The sequence below is a fragment of the Ammospiza nelsoni genome, chromosome 3 (genome assembly GCF_027579445.1).
Source record: "Ammospiza nelsoni isolate bAmmNel1 chromosome 3, bAmmNel1.pri, whole genome shotgun sequence".
NCBI classification, from domain to species: Eukaryota; Metazoa; Chordata; class Aves; order Passeriformes; family Passerellidae; genus Ammospiza; species Ammospiza nelsoni.
The window spans coordinates 74,755,055-74,769,539 of NC_080635.1; the positions used below are offsets into that span (position 1 = coordinate 74,755,055).

Consider the following 14,485-nt stretch of genomic DNA (forward strand, 5'->3'; position numbering starts at 1 on the left):
AGCACTGCTCTATCACTCCCCCTTCCCCTCATCTTTGCCGCTGCGTTGGGATGGAGTTGAGAATTAGAAGCACAACAATATAGTGGGGAAATCAGAGAGATAAGAAACCTGTCCCCGCTCCCAATACACAATACTAGTCGGCTCCCTCCTCCACGTTTTCTCCATAGGAAAACCCTTTTCCCCTGCTCCTGGCAATGATCAATGATGTGAGCTGGGACAGAATAACCTCCACATCCGAGCCATGCTCCCTCTTGGCACCTGCAAAAGTTAACACTGCCCCAGCTGGAATCAGGACATCAGGAGACATTACTTACTCATTACTATATTAGAATTAAGGGCTGTGCATAATCACAAAATCAATTAGGTTGGAAAAGACCTGTGAGATCATCGAATCCAAACCATGACCTAACACTATGTCACCCAGACCATGGCACTAAGTGTCATGTCCAGCCTTTCTTTAAACTCCTCCAGGAACACTGACTTCTGTTCCAACATCTAATCACCCTTTCCATGAAGAAATTCCTCCTGATGTCCAGTGTAAACCTCTCTGCCGCAGCTTGAGGCCGTGTCCTCTAAAGCTGTTCCCAGCTGCCTGGGAAGGGGCAGAAGAGCCCGACCCCCACCTGGCTACAGCCTCCTTTCAGGAGTTGTACAGAGCGGTAAGAGTCTCTCTGAACTTTCTTTTCTCCAGGCAAAACACCCTAAGCCGTTCCTCCTTCTCCTCCAGCCGCTTCACCAGCTCTGTTGCCGTTCTCTGGACATTCTCTACAATTTCCATGTCCCTCCTGAACTCGGGGGCTCAGAACTGAGAATTCGAGCCACCTCTCACCCACGCTAAGCACACGGGAACGTCTCTAGACAACGCAGCTTTCCCCATAGGTTTTTCGCTGCCTCCCCGGCTGCCAAGTTCCGGCTCTTCGAACGCCCGGCGAGCGGCTCCCCGTCCGCCAGGCAAGCAGAGCGGGGCAGGACAGGACTTTTCCCCGCCAGACCCGCCTGAGGGCCGGCGGCAGAGGCGGCCAAAGCCCAACATGGCGGAAAGAAGACCACCCCCACCCCAGGTGCGGCCCCCGCCGCCGCAGGTGAATGCGGGGCGTCGGTACCAGAGCTACTGTGATTGGTCAGCGGTGCTGTCAATCACCTGTCACCGCGGCAACAAAGGCCCGCCCCACGACACTCTCTCGGCGGTTGATTGGTCAGGGCGGCGGTGACGTGCGCCGGGGGTTTTACGGTGTTCGGTGTCGGGAACTGCTTGGAGAGGGCGGGTGGCGGGTTCGGCGGTTGGAGCTGCGCGCTGCCGCCATGACGTTCAAGCGGAATCGCGACCGCTTCTACAGCACCCGGTGCTGCGGCTGCTGCCATGTGCGCACCGGCACCATCATCCTGGGCACCTGGTACATGGTGAGAGGCGAGGGCGACCGGCCGGCGGCTGGAGGGGCGGCGGTGGGGCCGTGCTCAGCGCGCGTGCGCGGGGTGCTCGGTGGGGCGGGGGAGCGGCGCCCGCGCGGCCGCTCTGAGGGACAGCGCGCGTCCCGCTCCCGTCCCGGGCAGCCCTTCCCGGGCAACCCTTCCCTGTGCCGGGGCGGTCGGGGGACGCTGCACCCGGGGATTTCCTGCGGTCACCCGCCGGGGCTCGAGTCCCTCGTCTTTCTCGAGGTCTCCTTCGTGCTAACGAAGTCCTGCTGTCCCTCGGCAGCCTCCCTCGTCGTGTTTGGAAAAAGAAAGTAAAGAGAAAGTTCAAAGTGTTTTAATCTACGTTTCAGAGAGATTGTGTTACTTTTCTCTTTCTTGGTTTGGAGGGGTTGAGACTTTAATACAGTACTGAGCGTGTAAGGGAGGAGATCGGGGTGTATAATAGGGGGATAAGGTGAGGTACCCGTGAATGCTGTGTAACCTCTGAGAGGAAGATGAGTGTCCCCCACTTTGTAGCAAGGGAAGTTCCTGGTTGTTCCAGATTCTGTTCCTGAAACAGTGATTGAAAAGCAGTGGAAACAAATTTGTCTCCCTAAACACTTCCTTTTTTCTGACTGGTGAGTGCTTTCTCTCCGAGGAAGACCTGTGGTAGTGCGGATGAAATGCTAGAAATAAAGTTCTGAACTAGGGCGAAGTAGGAAAGTGAAAACAGTAGCAGCAAGTTAAAGGCCTGGAGCCCTGACTTCCCTTGGTTCCCTTAAAGGGGGCCTGAACTCCCCTTTATTGGAGTAATTTCCTCATCCTTCCTTCCCCTTAACCCTCGTGGGCAGTAAAAATGAGAGGATAGTTTACAAAAGTTGCATCATAGCTTTTCTGTTCTCGTGAAGCTGTAATCATAAGCTGTGTTCTCCTTTGGCCTTCTGCGAATTGTAAGAAACAAAGAATGCCGAATTTTTGTGTTGATATGAAACCATGAAGCCATGCACATAAACTGCCCTTAGAGGCATGGGGGTTTAATTTTGGGGAGTTTATGGTTTATTTCCAACAAGTATGGGGAGATCCTTTATTTTTATGCAGATTGATCCCTCAGTTGGCAAAAAAAAAAAAAATGTACAGGCAAAACAAAGTGGCTGGAGAGACAGGACTTGAGGAAAAGGGAGGGTAGGGCGTTGGAAATGTAACAAAAGTTTAGGGAACAGGTATCTCTTTCAAAACGAAACTGGACAAAAGTCTTGGTGCTGATTAAGTTCCATTATTAGTTCATTTCAAAGGAAAAGGTCCATTGTAGTTTTGAGAATCAAACTTCTGGAAACCTGCAAACCAGCCTGTGCTGATGAATGGAGTTCAAGAATGTGCCTCTGGTCCCTGAAGGAAAAGCACAAACCGTGAACGGCGAGGGGGACGGTGATCCTTGTTCCAGAACAAAAGCACCTCGCTGCCTTCCGCACTGCGATTCCTGTTCGCGGGAGTGTCCCTAAACCCAGGAGCTTGCTGGGGCGGGGGACAGGAGATGTTTCCGTGGCCACAGACCTGGTAGCGCTTCCAGTTTCCACCTCTCGTGCTGTGCTTATGTTTCCCCGCGTTGCCTGGATGCGGCGCCTCTCTCTTGTCTCTCAGTGGGTGCTGGGCCGGCGGCGGCTGCCCCGGGCACCCGTGGGGCTGCGGCTGCGGGCGCGGACGGAGCGCGGCTTTGATCTCGTGTTACCGCAGCCTCGGTCGCTGCAGGGAAAAGTAGAGCTGAGGTCAAGGTAGCAGGGGGCATGCAAAGTGCTTTAGAGGTGCGAGTTTTTATTAAAAAAATCCTGTCTATCGAGCACTTTGTTAAGCCGTGCGTTGAATATTTTTATCCAGTTCTCAGCTGTCACCTGGGTAAGGGTGAGAACTTTAAAGTCTGGCAACAGCTGTCTGTTTGAGCTGGAAAGGTTATAACATGGTGGTCTTCCCTAATGCTTCAAAATCAGAATTCAAATATAAATTACTTTTTTTGAGGGTAAAATACACTTTTGACAGTGAAAGTTAAATTTAATTGCTTTCTGCCAAGCTTTAAAAAATTGTCCAGAACATGTCAGATTTTTTAGACATGTTAATTAATGCCCCATTTAAGAATAGCTCTTAGTCTTTCAGGTTCTTATGAGAAGTATTTCTAAATCAATTAAGTAATCTCTGCTTTTAAGTTGCAGTGGGACAAATAGTAATAACTTTATGTGTAGGGTGGTGTTCTTTGGTTTGTGGGTTTGGTGGGGCTTTTTGTGTGTGTTTTGGTTTTGTTGGGGTTTTTTGAAGGATGTAGCTTTTTGGAGGGGGAGAATGTTTCGTTCAAGAATAGTTTTATGTTACTGAAAATCTTGCTATTTACTATATAAACTTTGTTCTCGTGCAGTGCAGTCCTGAAGGAATTTGCTATCAAACTTAAAATGGAGTCTAACAGCAATCTACTCCAGATGTTTTAGTAAGATAAGACTTCTCTACTTAATACATGTGTTATTTTTACATAACCATTTCTTTAGGCATTTTCCTATTCTTTGCTTATTTGTGTACTTTTAAATCATTCCTGTAATTAACTTTGCTCCTCACTGGAACAGTTTTATCACTGTCCTTGCTGTGTGCTTCTGCAAGTCCAGAGAGAACCAGGACTACTTTCTAAAATGTCTGCTTCTGATGCTGTGTGAGCAGAGTGTCTCAAGCACAGTTCTGTCGGTGTGCTGCTGCTGTTTGTGTACATATCAGTACATAAAAGTGTATTTACCAAAAGACAAGTTAAGAACATTTCTGGCAGAATTGTACTTGGGTTCCAGGTCTGATAAAGCTTGGTGAGCTCTGCAACACCCACTGCTGTTCTGTGTAGGAAGGAAAAAGAAACCTCCTGTTCCTCTCTCCATAATTGCAGTCGTGTTGCTTTGAAGTTTGTTTCTTCCTGTGAAGTTTCATATTGGGCACTGCGCTTTCCAGAGACCGGAAGCAGGAACACTGCCCTGGCAGAAATGGGATCAGAGTTCAGTAAACAGCATGGAAGCCAATAGTATTGTTCTGGAGGGAGGGGCTGCTGCCTTCAGGGCTGCAGGCAGTGATGCAATTGCTGCTGCTGAGCAGGAGCAGGAGCATGAGGGGGACCTCTGCAATTGTGTTCGCTGAACCAGAGCGAGCCTAGTTACACTGGCTCATTTCTGTCAGTCTGGTGCTGGTGCTGCTAGAGGCTCTGAAGTACCCTAGTTAAAATTACTCTTCTTCAGTTTTTACTATTTCAATATGTTAATAAATCAAACCAAATCAGAATCTCCATCTTGATTGTCTTTTTTTTTTTTTCTTTTTTTTCACCGTTTGGAAACATGTCTAGGGAAAAAATACTGGAAAAGTGAAAGGAAAATGAGTGTAGTAGTGCAAGGGAATTTCCCTCTTTCCCCTCATGAAAGGATATAAGCAAATTCTAAGTAGGAAGTCTTGGTTTTGCCCAAGTCCCTCTGAGTGCTTGGGGAAAACTTGACTTCATGTTCGGGCCTCCAGAGAGTTGAAGCACTTACCTGATGAGGCATAAAGTGCACACTGTGGAGATAAAACTAACTAATTAAAAAGCTAATGCTGCTTAAGAGTTCCACAGTCTTTTGAGTTCTAATCATATGGGGAGCTCATATTTCTGTAATAAATTATGACTTTCTACTTGAGAATTGGAAATGTCAGCTATTTGAATCTTGATACAAGCTACACCAAACTATTAAACTTAGCTATTCCAGATATGAAAATGTAAAATACACTCCTTAAACTACTACAAAACTAAATTAAGGTTATTTTCATCTTAATGGGATTATTTTTTAAATAAGAACTTGAACATGCATTTTGCAGACTTTTTTTACTACTATTTTTGATTTCTTAGCAAAAAAAAAACCAAAATGAGGCTGCTGAAATTTCTGAGGTGTTACTTTAGGGTGCTGCAGTATCCACTGAGTGCTGCCTTGCCAGGCTTGGGGTTTTTTTGAGTTTGTTTGTTTTTTTTTTTTTTGAGGGGGAGATGGTGATGGGTTTAAGCCTCATATTATACCGAGGCATACATGAGTTACATTTTTTCTGACTTCTCTATGTAGACATTTGTGGACATACATTTGATTTGCAGTGAGTATCTACTTAAAATCTCTAACAATGTTCTGTGGTCCAAACCATATTCTTGCTGCCTGTTACACTGATTATTTTGAAACTAGTCTTGTGGTCTTGCTGCTGTCAAGCTTCTGGGAAAGAATGAAGTAGTTAAAATAGAGGCTCTGGCTCTGTAGGTCTTGATCACGTTTAATATACGAGTTTCAATTAATTGCTCAGTGTTGTGATGGATTTGTACACGGTAGTAATGGAGCACTGGAAACTCTGAGGTGTTAATTGGTCACGGTTTTGGTTTGTTGTTTGTTTTTGTTTAGATTTGTTTTTGTTTGTAACTATTTTTATTTGGTCTCATTGATTCTAATAGATTGGATTTTGAATGACTCTTATTTTCTGTTTTACTTGGATACCAGTTCAGGTTGAGAAAATAAACCTTTAATACTTGAAACTACATTCAGTAACTAGTGAAATTACCAAAGACTTCGGTACACTAAATTAGGACCACAGATAAGGTGAAAATAAAAAAGAAAGTGACAGATGGAGAATTACAATCTCAAAATTCTGAGGCATTCAAGTTCTTCAGTACTTCTGTAGTAATTCAGGTGCTGCTTGCTCCTTATCCTGAGGCAGATAGCCTACGATGGCAGTCAAACTCATGACTATGTATAAACAAGAAATGATTTAGTTGTAATTGAGCATGTACTTTTGTGCTTTATAAAGTAGAGATCAATATTTCAGCTGCCAGGGGCATGAACCTTGACTTAGGCTTTTTGAAACAAGTGCAGTACAGAAAGGTATTTTCCAACATTCTCAGTTCACTCACTGAGAGGAGGGAAAAGAGGGTTGAAAATGCAGAGAGCATTGAGAGCAGAAGGCCAGAGTACAGAAGGATGAAGCAGGTGGGAGATGAAAGTGTTCCATATTTTTGATGAATAGTGAAGCAAAATAAGATTTGAAAACAAGGCAGGTGAGCAACTTGACAGTTTGCCCCTTAAGAAGTATCCTGTGAGGGTGAAAATAAGTGCAGTTCTAGGCTAAAGATATTGATGGTTCAACAGAGTTCTTCACTGCCAGCTGTTTTGGCTACAGTGTTTTATATAAAATGCCTTACAGAAATACAAGTGGCTCAAAATAGCTGGAAATTCTAGAAAATTTGTGTAATACATGATGAGATGATTGCATTTCTACAAAGTGAAATGCACTACCAGCTTTAATTCCACTGAAGGGTTCTTTTAGCAGAAAGTGCAAGCAAGCTTATCACCATTTATCTATAAACCCCAGGGGAAAAAGAAGAGAAAAAATTAATAAAAACAATGAGGGGGGAAAAAAAGTTATAGGAACTGTGAGTCTCAACATTTTATGAGATTCAGATTTTTTTTTCCTTTTTGAAATCCTCAGTAATTGTACATAGACTTGCCACCATCATTGACTTCTGGAACCATGCCCATAGAAGAAGAAATACCTGGCAAATATTTTAAAGTTGTTAGAAACTACAAACCAGTTTTCTTTTTATTTTGAGGCTAATTGGAAGGGATCCTGCTGCTGGTGGTGACAGTACTGAATACTGATTGGAAAATGTCTGCAGCTAGAAAAGACCATCATGAGGGGTTTTTTTGTGTGTTATGCAACCTTTGGCTTGTGTCTCCAGATACTAGTAACGGAAACTATGTCCCTGTAAACCTTGGGTACTTATAAATGCTGTCAAGGCAATTTTACTGAGACTTCAGCTACTTCTGATTCTTTGAGATCTTACTGAAGACATTTCTGGTGTGTACCAAAATGGGGCAACAGAAGGAGTCTTTAAGTGTCAGCGTGAGGGAGGAGAAAGACTGGTGAGCACACACTGTGGGGGTTGATCGTTGTGTGAAATTTTTAACTTCCCCTGTGCTTGTGTAGACCTTTTTGATAAGGTGAGGTTTCAGTAAGTGACCTGGGAAGCAGAGGAAGATCTCTCTGGCTTACTAAGGCTGAACTGTGGCAGAAACCCAGTAATTTATTTGTTGTAGAAAGCAGAAATTCTTTCAAAATATTCCTCATTCTGTACCTTTATCTTCCTGACCTTTTTTAACTGTTTCCAGTTTTTCAGCTCACAAACCTGTACATTCATCAGGCAGCGTCAGCTTAATTATGTTATTTGAATCTCTAGGAATCTTACCATCCCCTCAATTTGCAGAGTTATTCAGTGGTGATTCATTGAACCTAGCAAGTGCCTCACACTCTTTGGGTTGTTTTAGTAGTCATTTAATTAAATGAGCTTGAAATTTAACTGTAAGTTGTTCTTTTTTTTTTTTCTTCTTCCACATACATGCAAAGAGAAGAGTTTATTTTTAACTGAAATAAAGGATTATTAGTGGTCATTAAAAAACATCTCAGCTGTTGCAAAGTAATTAACCTTGAGGTAACTGTGATCTCTCTCAGGTGGTGAACTTGCTGATGGGCATCTTGTTGACAGTAGAAGTGACTCATCCAAACATGGTGCCAACTGTTGATATCCAGTATGAAGTCATTGGAAATTACTATGCTTCCGAGAGAATGGCCGGTAGGTTTAGAGCTCTGCTGCCTGATGGGAATATATAGCATGCACTGCCATGGATTTGTCTTACACCAGGTTGTAATATATGCATATGACTTTTCATAAATATGGTTATCTTGTTTTCTGAATTTTTCTTCAGTTACTCTGGGATTGAATTCTTCTACAAGAATAAAAAGAAAGCTTTATGGGTTATAATAATAACTTCATTTTATACTTCATTTTATATCTCAAGTGATGAGATTTCTTGGCCATCTGATGCTTTGAGTGTTGAAGTATGTGTGGGACATCTCTGACTCACTTTCTCCATAAATGTTAATTATCTTTGCTGACTCAGTAAAACAAGCAGCAGAAAACAAGTTTAAAGACTTTTCTTCAGAGTTCTTGGTCATCTTCATAGATCACGAAATACCTTAGAGCTCCTGCATATGAACTTACTGAGAAGAAAGCCATGATACCTTTGAAGAAGAGAGGAACAATTGGGATGCCAAGTATTTGACTGACACCAAAGTGTTTCTCTAAGTTTCACCTGCAGAATAAATGAGAGAAAGCACCATGAGCAGAATTATGCCCACTTTTCACTCTTCCACTAAGTGTATATGTTTACAGCTGTAATTGGTGTCAAGCTTTTTAATTATTGTATCTGTGAACTTGAGCATATGCTTTGCTTCTCTTGGTTTTAAATATGCAGAAATGTGTAGTATGGCACTTCTAATCTACCTCAGTCTGTTGTATTACATGAAAATTTAGGGAGGGTCAGGTTCAGCAAAACAGAACAGCACAAAACTGGTTTGAGCATTTTGGATTAATTGTTCATGACCTGAGTTGAGGATGTGTCAGTTCTGACCTGTGACTGTAACTCACATTTGCTACTAATGAAATGGGAGTGGGAGCAAGGACCAAATTCTTCGTGAGGCTAAGATATTAAATAAAATCACAGCAGAGGTCTGTAAAATGTCATATGATCTGTAAAGGCCCTTGGGGTACTTGGTAGCCTTAAGCTTATATGAGTGAAATATGAAGCTGAAGGTGCTTTCTTCACTCTTTAATGTAAAATCTATCACATTTTACACTATCTATCACAATTTTTTTACCTAAAAATTCTTATTCCTTGTGTTGGGATCTGGGCTGGAGGGCTTTGTGTGTGTGAAAGAACCTTACAGGTATTCTTGTACTAGTGTATATTGTGAGTAATAACTCCTCAGAAGACAGCCACACTCGCTGGTGATTGCTGAGACTTGTGTCTGATCAACACATTTCAGACATGGGGGGGCTCTTCCTTGATGCCATCTGTGTATGTAGATAGTACTTGCAGAGTAGAAAGGGTTCTCAGATAATCTTTTTCAAGCAGGAAAAAAAATTCTCAGATAATCTTTTTCAAGCCAAAAAAATTTTGGCTTCAATACTGCTAAAACCCATTTATTTACCATGTCCATAGACTCTCAGGCTGGTTTCTTTGTGTTTAAAAAAGAAGTTTAATCTAACTAGTGGAAAGCAGCTCTGCTTCTGTAATCAGTAACTGTGATGTGCAAGGAGAATCTTTATCATGCAGCTTCCATGAGTGTCCTGGATTTTGCTACAAATTGGTTTCTGTTCAACTGCCTTTTCTTGTAAGTAGTGGGATACCTTCCACACAGTGATTTCCTGTTTTCCTTAGTGTTACTGAAGGAGCAGTGCTGCTCCCACTGCCAATGACCAAATTATGTAACCAAACCATTTTCAAGTGTAAAGGTTGATAGTGTGTTAGCTTCCCTTAAGATTCTGTCCAGTTGTAAAGTTAATCACTCACATAGTTTCAGCACTGACACATATTACAAATCAGCATCATTATGGTGCATTACTGTCAAACTATGTCAGGCTTCTAATTGGTGTTCCTGGACTTCAGTCAGGCTTTTGATTAAGGCAGAGGGATTTTTCCAAGCAGTAGTAGGTTTTCTTGAACCAGATCTTTTTTTGTAAGGAAGGATCTGAATTACTCTATTCTGCTACTGATAGTTGGCATGGATGAGTCAATTGAGAACAGATCATAGTAATGGACAGAGCTTGGGTACCTGTCAGCTGCAGTGTGACAACTCCAGGAAATGACTGATTCTTACTGGTTTTTGTTTTTTTAATGCAGAAAATGCCTGTGTTCTGTTTGCTATCTCCCTCCTCATGTTCACAATCAGCGCAATGATGGTGTATGGTGCCATTGCTGTAAGTATTTTTATAATACATGGTTTTAGAGTTGCTACTTGATTTTTTTTAAACTAAATAATTTACGTACTGCTCCTTTTTTCTATTTTTTAGCATCGTGTAGGCTGGCTGATACCATTTTTCTGTTACCAACTCTTTGACTTTGTGCTCAGTTGTCTGGTTGCCATCAGCTCTCTAACCTACTTGCCCAGAATCAAAGATTACCTGGATCAGTTGGTAAGTATTCAGCTCAAATTGATATTTTACATTTGAAATTAAAGTTTGTTTTTATTGAATCAGTGACTGAGTTACACTTCCCTTTGCATAAGAAAAAGGAATTCAGCCTGCAGCAGCCATAGGTGGTTATTATGGGCATGGTAGCTCATCAGAGGTGGAAGAGTTAAAGTTGTCATTGCTCCCTAAAAGGAAAGCCAAGGAGAGTAAGGAAAGAATTGTGATGGGAACTACTGGTTTAAACTGTGTTGACTACATTTGCCTTGGAAGTGTGTTCTTTAACACACTTAACTGTGCCTTTTAAGCAGTGGAGCTCAGTGGCAAATTTGCTACTGCAGATTAAAAATGTGTTGACTCTTATCTGGTAGGGGACAGGAAGAGAAGTATAGGTGAGGGTTCCCATAGCATTACACATGGAATCTGAGCTTTCCTTTTTACATTCTGTATGTCTCTTCTCAAGTTGCAGCAGCACTTTCTAAGGAAATTGCAGTGGAGTTCTCACTAACACTGCCTGTGTTTTAACTGCAAGAAGAGTCAATGCATAGAATGTAGTGTCTGCATTGACAGACTGTGAGCTCTGGCTGGCTGGTGCTGTGATTTGTTCAAGTAGATGTTTAAAAGCAAGTCCTTTTTAAAACAGATGAAATCTTAGATCGATGTTTGAGAGAGGCTTTGTTACTGTGGTCAGGGAAGGAAGAGAGACAGGTTTGGAGAAGATCTGTTTTTGCTCCCCCAAGTTTGGGGTGACATCTTACACTGCACACCAGTGTGTTACAGGTTGGACTGACAGGATGTAATTAACAGTAAGTCATTAGGTTGTAGAGGACCGTGAGTACAAACACTGTTCTGCAGCTGTGAAGAAGAATCTGTGTTAGCATGAGACTGATGAAGTGACTAGGGACACAGACTGTACTGTAGTGATCTGTTCTTGTGGGACAGAGACAGGATAAATACTCTGCTTTGTGGGAGGATAAAGAGGAAATTTATTAGAAATAGAACTTCTTGTTTCAGAGGAGTAGTTTACACAAGGGTTTGTTTCATTTGGTGTGAAGTTTGGATTTTTTTTTATCATATTTGATTGTGCAGTGTTCATTCTTATCTCTTCCCTTTCTCACCCTTCCCCCATGTTTTTTTTTCACTAGCCGGATTTTCCTTACAAAGAGGATCTCCTTTCTTTGGACTCCAGCTGTCTCTTGTTTATTGTTCTGGTGTTCTTTGTATTATTTATCATTTTAAAGGTAAGTTAAAACTTAATCATGTGTCTGTTGCAAGAGTTAATAAATATTAAGATGGTGTCAGTCTGAGTTAATTCTCAATGCTGAATTCAGAACCCAGCTGCTTTCTTAATGCTGAGGTAAGAACTTCTTTGAGCACAATTGTTGGGATGTTCAGTTCCAGTATGACTTAGGTCTAATCTGTTGTGTACTGGTGTCTTCACCTAACTTGTGTGTGTGCAGTGGGGTGTGCTTATGCAGCTCTGCCCTTCCTAAGTAGAAAGGAGGAATGCAAAAAGACTTTTTGTCTATGTGGGGATAATTATAATATTTGTAATTAAGCTTGTAGTGAAATAATATTGAGTTAATGTATGCAAGTTTCTAAACAAAATGTTTAAAATCTCTCACTAAACAAAATGTTTAAAATCTCTCACTAAACCAAATGTTTGAAATCTCTCACTGTGCCTAACAAACCAGAATGCAAGTTTTGGAAGGAAGATGATGGAATGAGGAAATGTATAAGTTAATTTGAGATCATCCTCCCTTCTGAAGAGTAGCAGTTTCTTTCTGAAGATCTAAATAATGAGGCGTTCATTTGGGTTACAAAAACTCTTGTGTAGACAAAGCATATTAGAGAAATGTATTTATAATAGACGTTGGCCATGATACTGTTCCTTTATTGCATTCAGGTTGCATTTCAGAAAAAAATAAAGAATGAAAAATAATTTTACTGATTTTCTATACTTTTTCCAAGAGGAATGTTTAACTGGGGAGAGTGAAAGCCTAATACAGTAGGTAGCACTTGTGTATTGATTGGGAAATTTGGTACCTTAGGTACAACAGTGCTAACTTGTCAGTGAGAGATTTGGAAAAGTTAATGTTACACAAATTAGTAATAAAAAACCCCTAATCCTCATCATATCATGATAATGTTTCTTTCTGCAGCAGTCAGTGTTGACTCGAAGTTCAGGGTTCACTGCTCTACCCTCTCCCTGCTGCCTCAGTTGTGTGTCTGAGCCCTCTCCTTAGCACTGGCAGTTAGTTGGAGCAATAGTGCTAACTGGGGGAGGAGTGGGATTCTACTGTTGGCCTCTCCTCCTCCTGGCAGGCTTGGACTGAGATCCACAGAAGCATCAGCCAGTTGGGGATTAATTTGATTAGCACTGCTCAGGCAGACAGAGATTAGTTGAATGGATCTGTGAATTCTTTTGCTAAAACCTGTGTGGTGCATCCTCTATGAGTCACTGTGAATGCAAAATGGAGAGCAACATAGGTATGTGGCCAGGTCTGTGAAATAGCAACCATTCCTCAGATATGTGTTGTCTAAATTGATGTATGCTCCTCTTTATCATAGGAATGTCATACAACATCTAATTTCTGAATCAGCCAATGCTTATGAGGTGTTTAAAAGAAAAATCTCTCTTTCAGGCATATCTCATTAACTGTGTATGGAACTGCTATAAATACATCATCAGCAGAAATTTGCCAGAGATTGCTGTGTACCCTGCTTTTGAAGCTCCTCCACAGGTAAAATCTTGTTTTAAGATAAAAGGAAGCAGTATCATTAATTTTGAAGTAGAAAATCGCCATATCCATGTATGTTTCCAAGCCTTGTCCATCTTTCTAACGAAAGACTGGAAAGATAAAAAATTATAAAGCAGCTAATTTTATGGTGGGTTATTTCTTAGCTAAATTCTGAGTGTCTAAAAGGAGGGTCTTTAGAGAGAAGTCTTTGAATGTTTTTCTTGTGGTAGAGGGAAGTTTTGATTGCACCAGTCCAAACCTTCCTTGCTGCTTTGCAAAGTTAAGATGCAGTGGGGTGTGGAATAAAGGACCAAGGGTTAGGCTCAGCAGAGCAGTAAACTGCTCCTGCACCTTCTTTCACTTCCTCATTTGCTTACTAGGAACAGCAGTAAATTCTTAAAATAACTTTGCCTGCAACAGAGGATTAAGTTGCTGATGAGCCATGTATGCTTTTGTTCTCTTTTTTCTCTTTTTTTTTTTTTTTTCCCTTTGAAATCTCCTGCATTAATCACTTCAAAATGTCTTCTCCTTAGTATGTTCTGCCAACCTATGAAATGGCAGTGAAGATGCCTGAGAAGGAACCTCCACCTCCCTACATACCTGCCTGAAGCAATTTGTATGTTCATTAACGTCTGTACCAGCTTCCTGGGGGTTTTGTCTTTTAATCTTGCAAAACTGCTTAAGTAATAGAAATATTCAGGGCTTTAGGAGCAAACTGTTCTGTTTAAAATATGTTTGATATAAACTTACTAAGCAACACACATCTGAGAGTGATTTCATTCGCTTTAATTTTTGTTCTCCCTAATGCTCTTAAACATTTTATTGCCTTAGGGCCTTACACCTGCAAGAACTTACGCATGTGACTAACTTGTGGCTTTTAATAATACCAATTGAGCCACTCTCATTGAAGTTAGCTGTGATTATAAGTGTCTGCAGGATTATGCCCTTAATTTATATTAATTTTTTGTAAAGTAGTTCATAAAGACAATCTGATCGTGCAGCAAAATGACAGTTTGCCTTTATCCATTTTTTGGAAGGGGAAGGGTTTGAATGTGGTATATATGTGACTTTTTTACTTTGCACTTTTCTCATATGTTATCTTACCTTTTATTGTGGTTTTTTTGGTTATCCTTTGTCTTGAAACAGTATTTTTGAGGAACAAGTGAGGGTGGCACAGGAGTTCTATTACAACGAGCTGGGAATGCAAGAAATATAAACAGAAATGTGGAAGATGGTTGCATGCTTCTAATCTTCTATGTATTTTCCTCTTTGTGATAAATGATACTTAAATAAATCTTTTACAAAATGTTTA

General features: G+C 41.4%; 1 protein-coding gene across 2 annotated transcripts; it reads left to right on the forward strand.

The window, feature by feature from the left end:
• The first annotated feature begins 1,222 nt into the window (after positions 1-1,222).
• On the forward strand, positions 1,223-14,485 carry LAPTM4A (lysosomal protein transmembrane 4 alpha). 2 transcript variants are annotated; one of them, XM_059467769.1, is made up of 8 exons: positions 1,223-1,401; positions 7,915-8,035; positions 10,146-10,222; positions 10,316-10,438; positions 11,578-11,673; positions 13,078-13,176; positions 13,707-13,789; positions 14,320-14,485. In XM_059467769.1, the coding sequence occupies exons 1-7, from the start codon at positions 1,303-1,305 to the stop codon at positions 13,779-13,781; spliced, it is 690 nt and encodes a 229-aa protein (XP_059323752.1). In that variant the 5' UTR covers positions 1,223-1,302; the 3' UTR covers positions 13,782-13,789; positions 14,320-14,485. The 2 variants fall into 2 exon arrangements, with proteins under 2 accessions (XP_059323752.1, XP_059323751.1); XM_059467768.1 differs by having other exon boundaries at positions 13,707-14,485.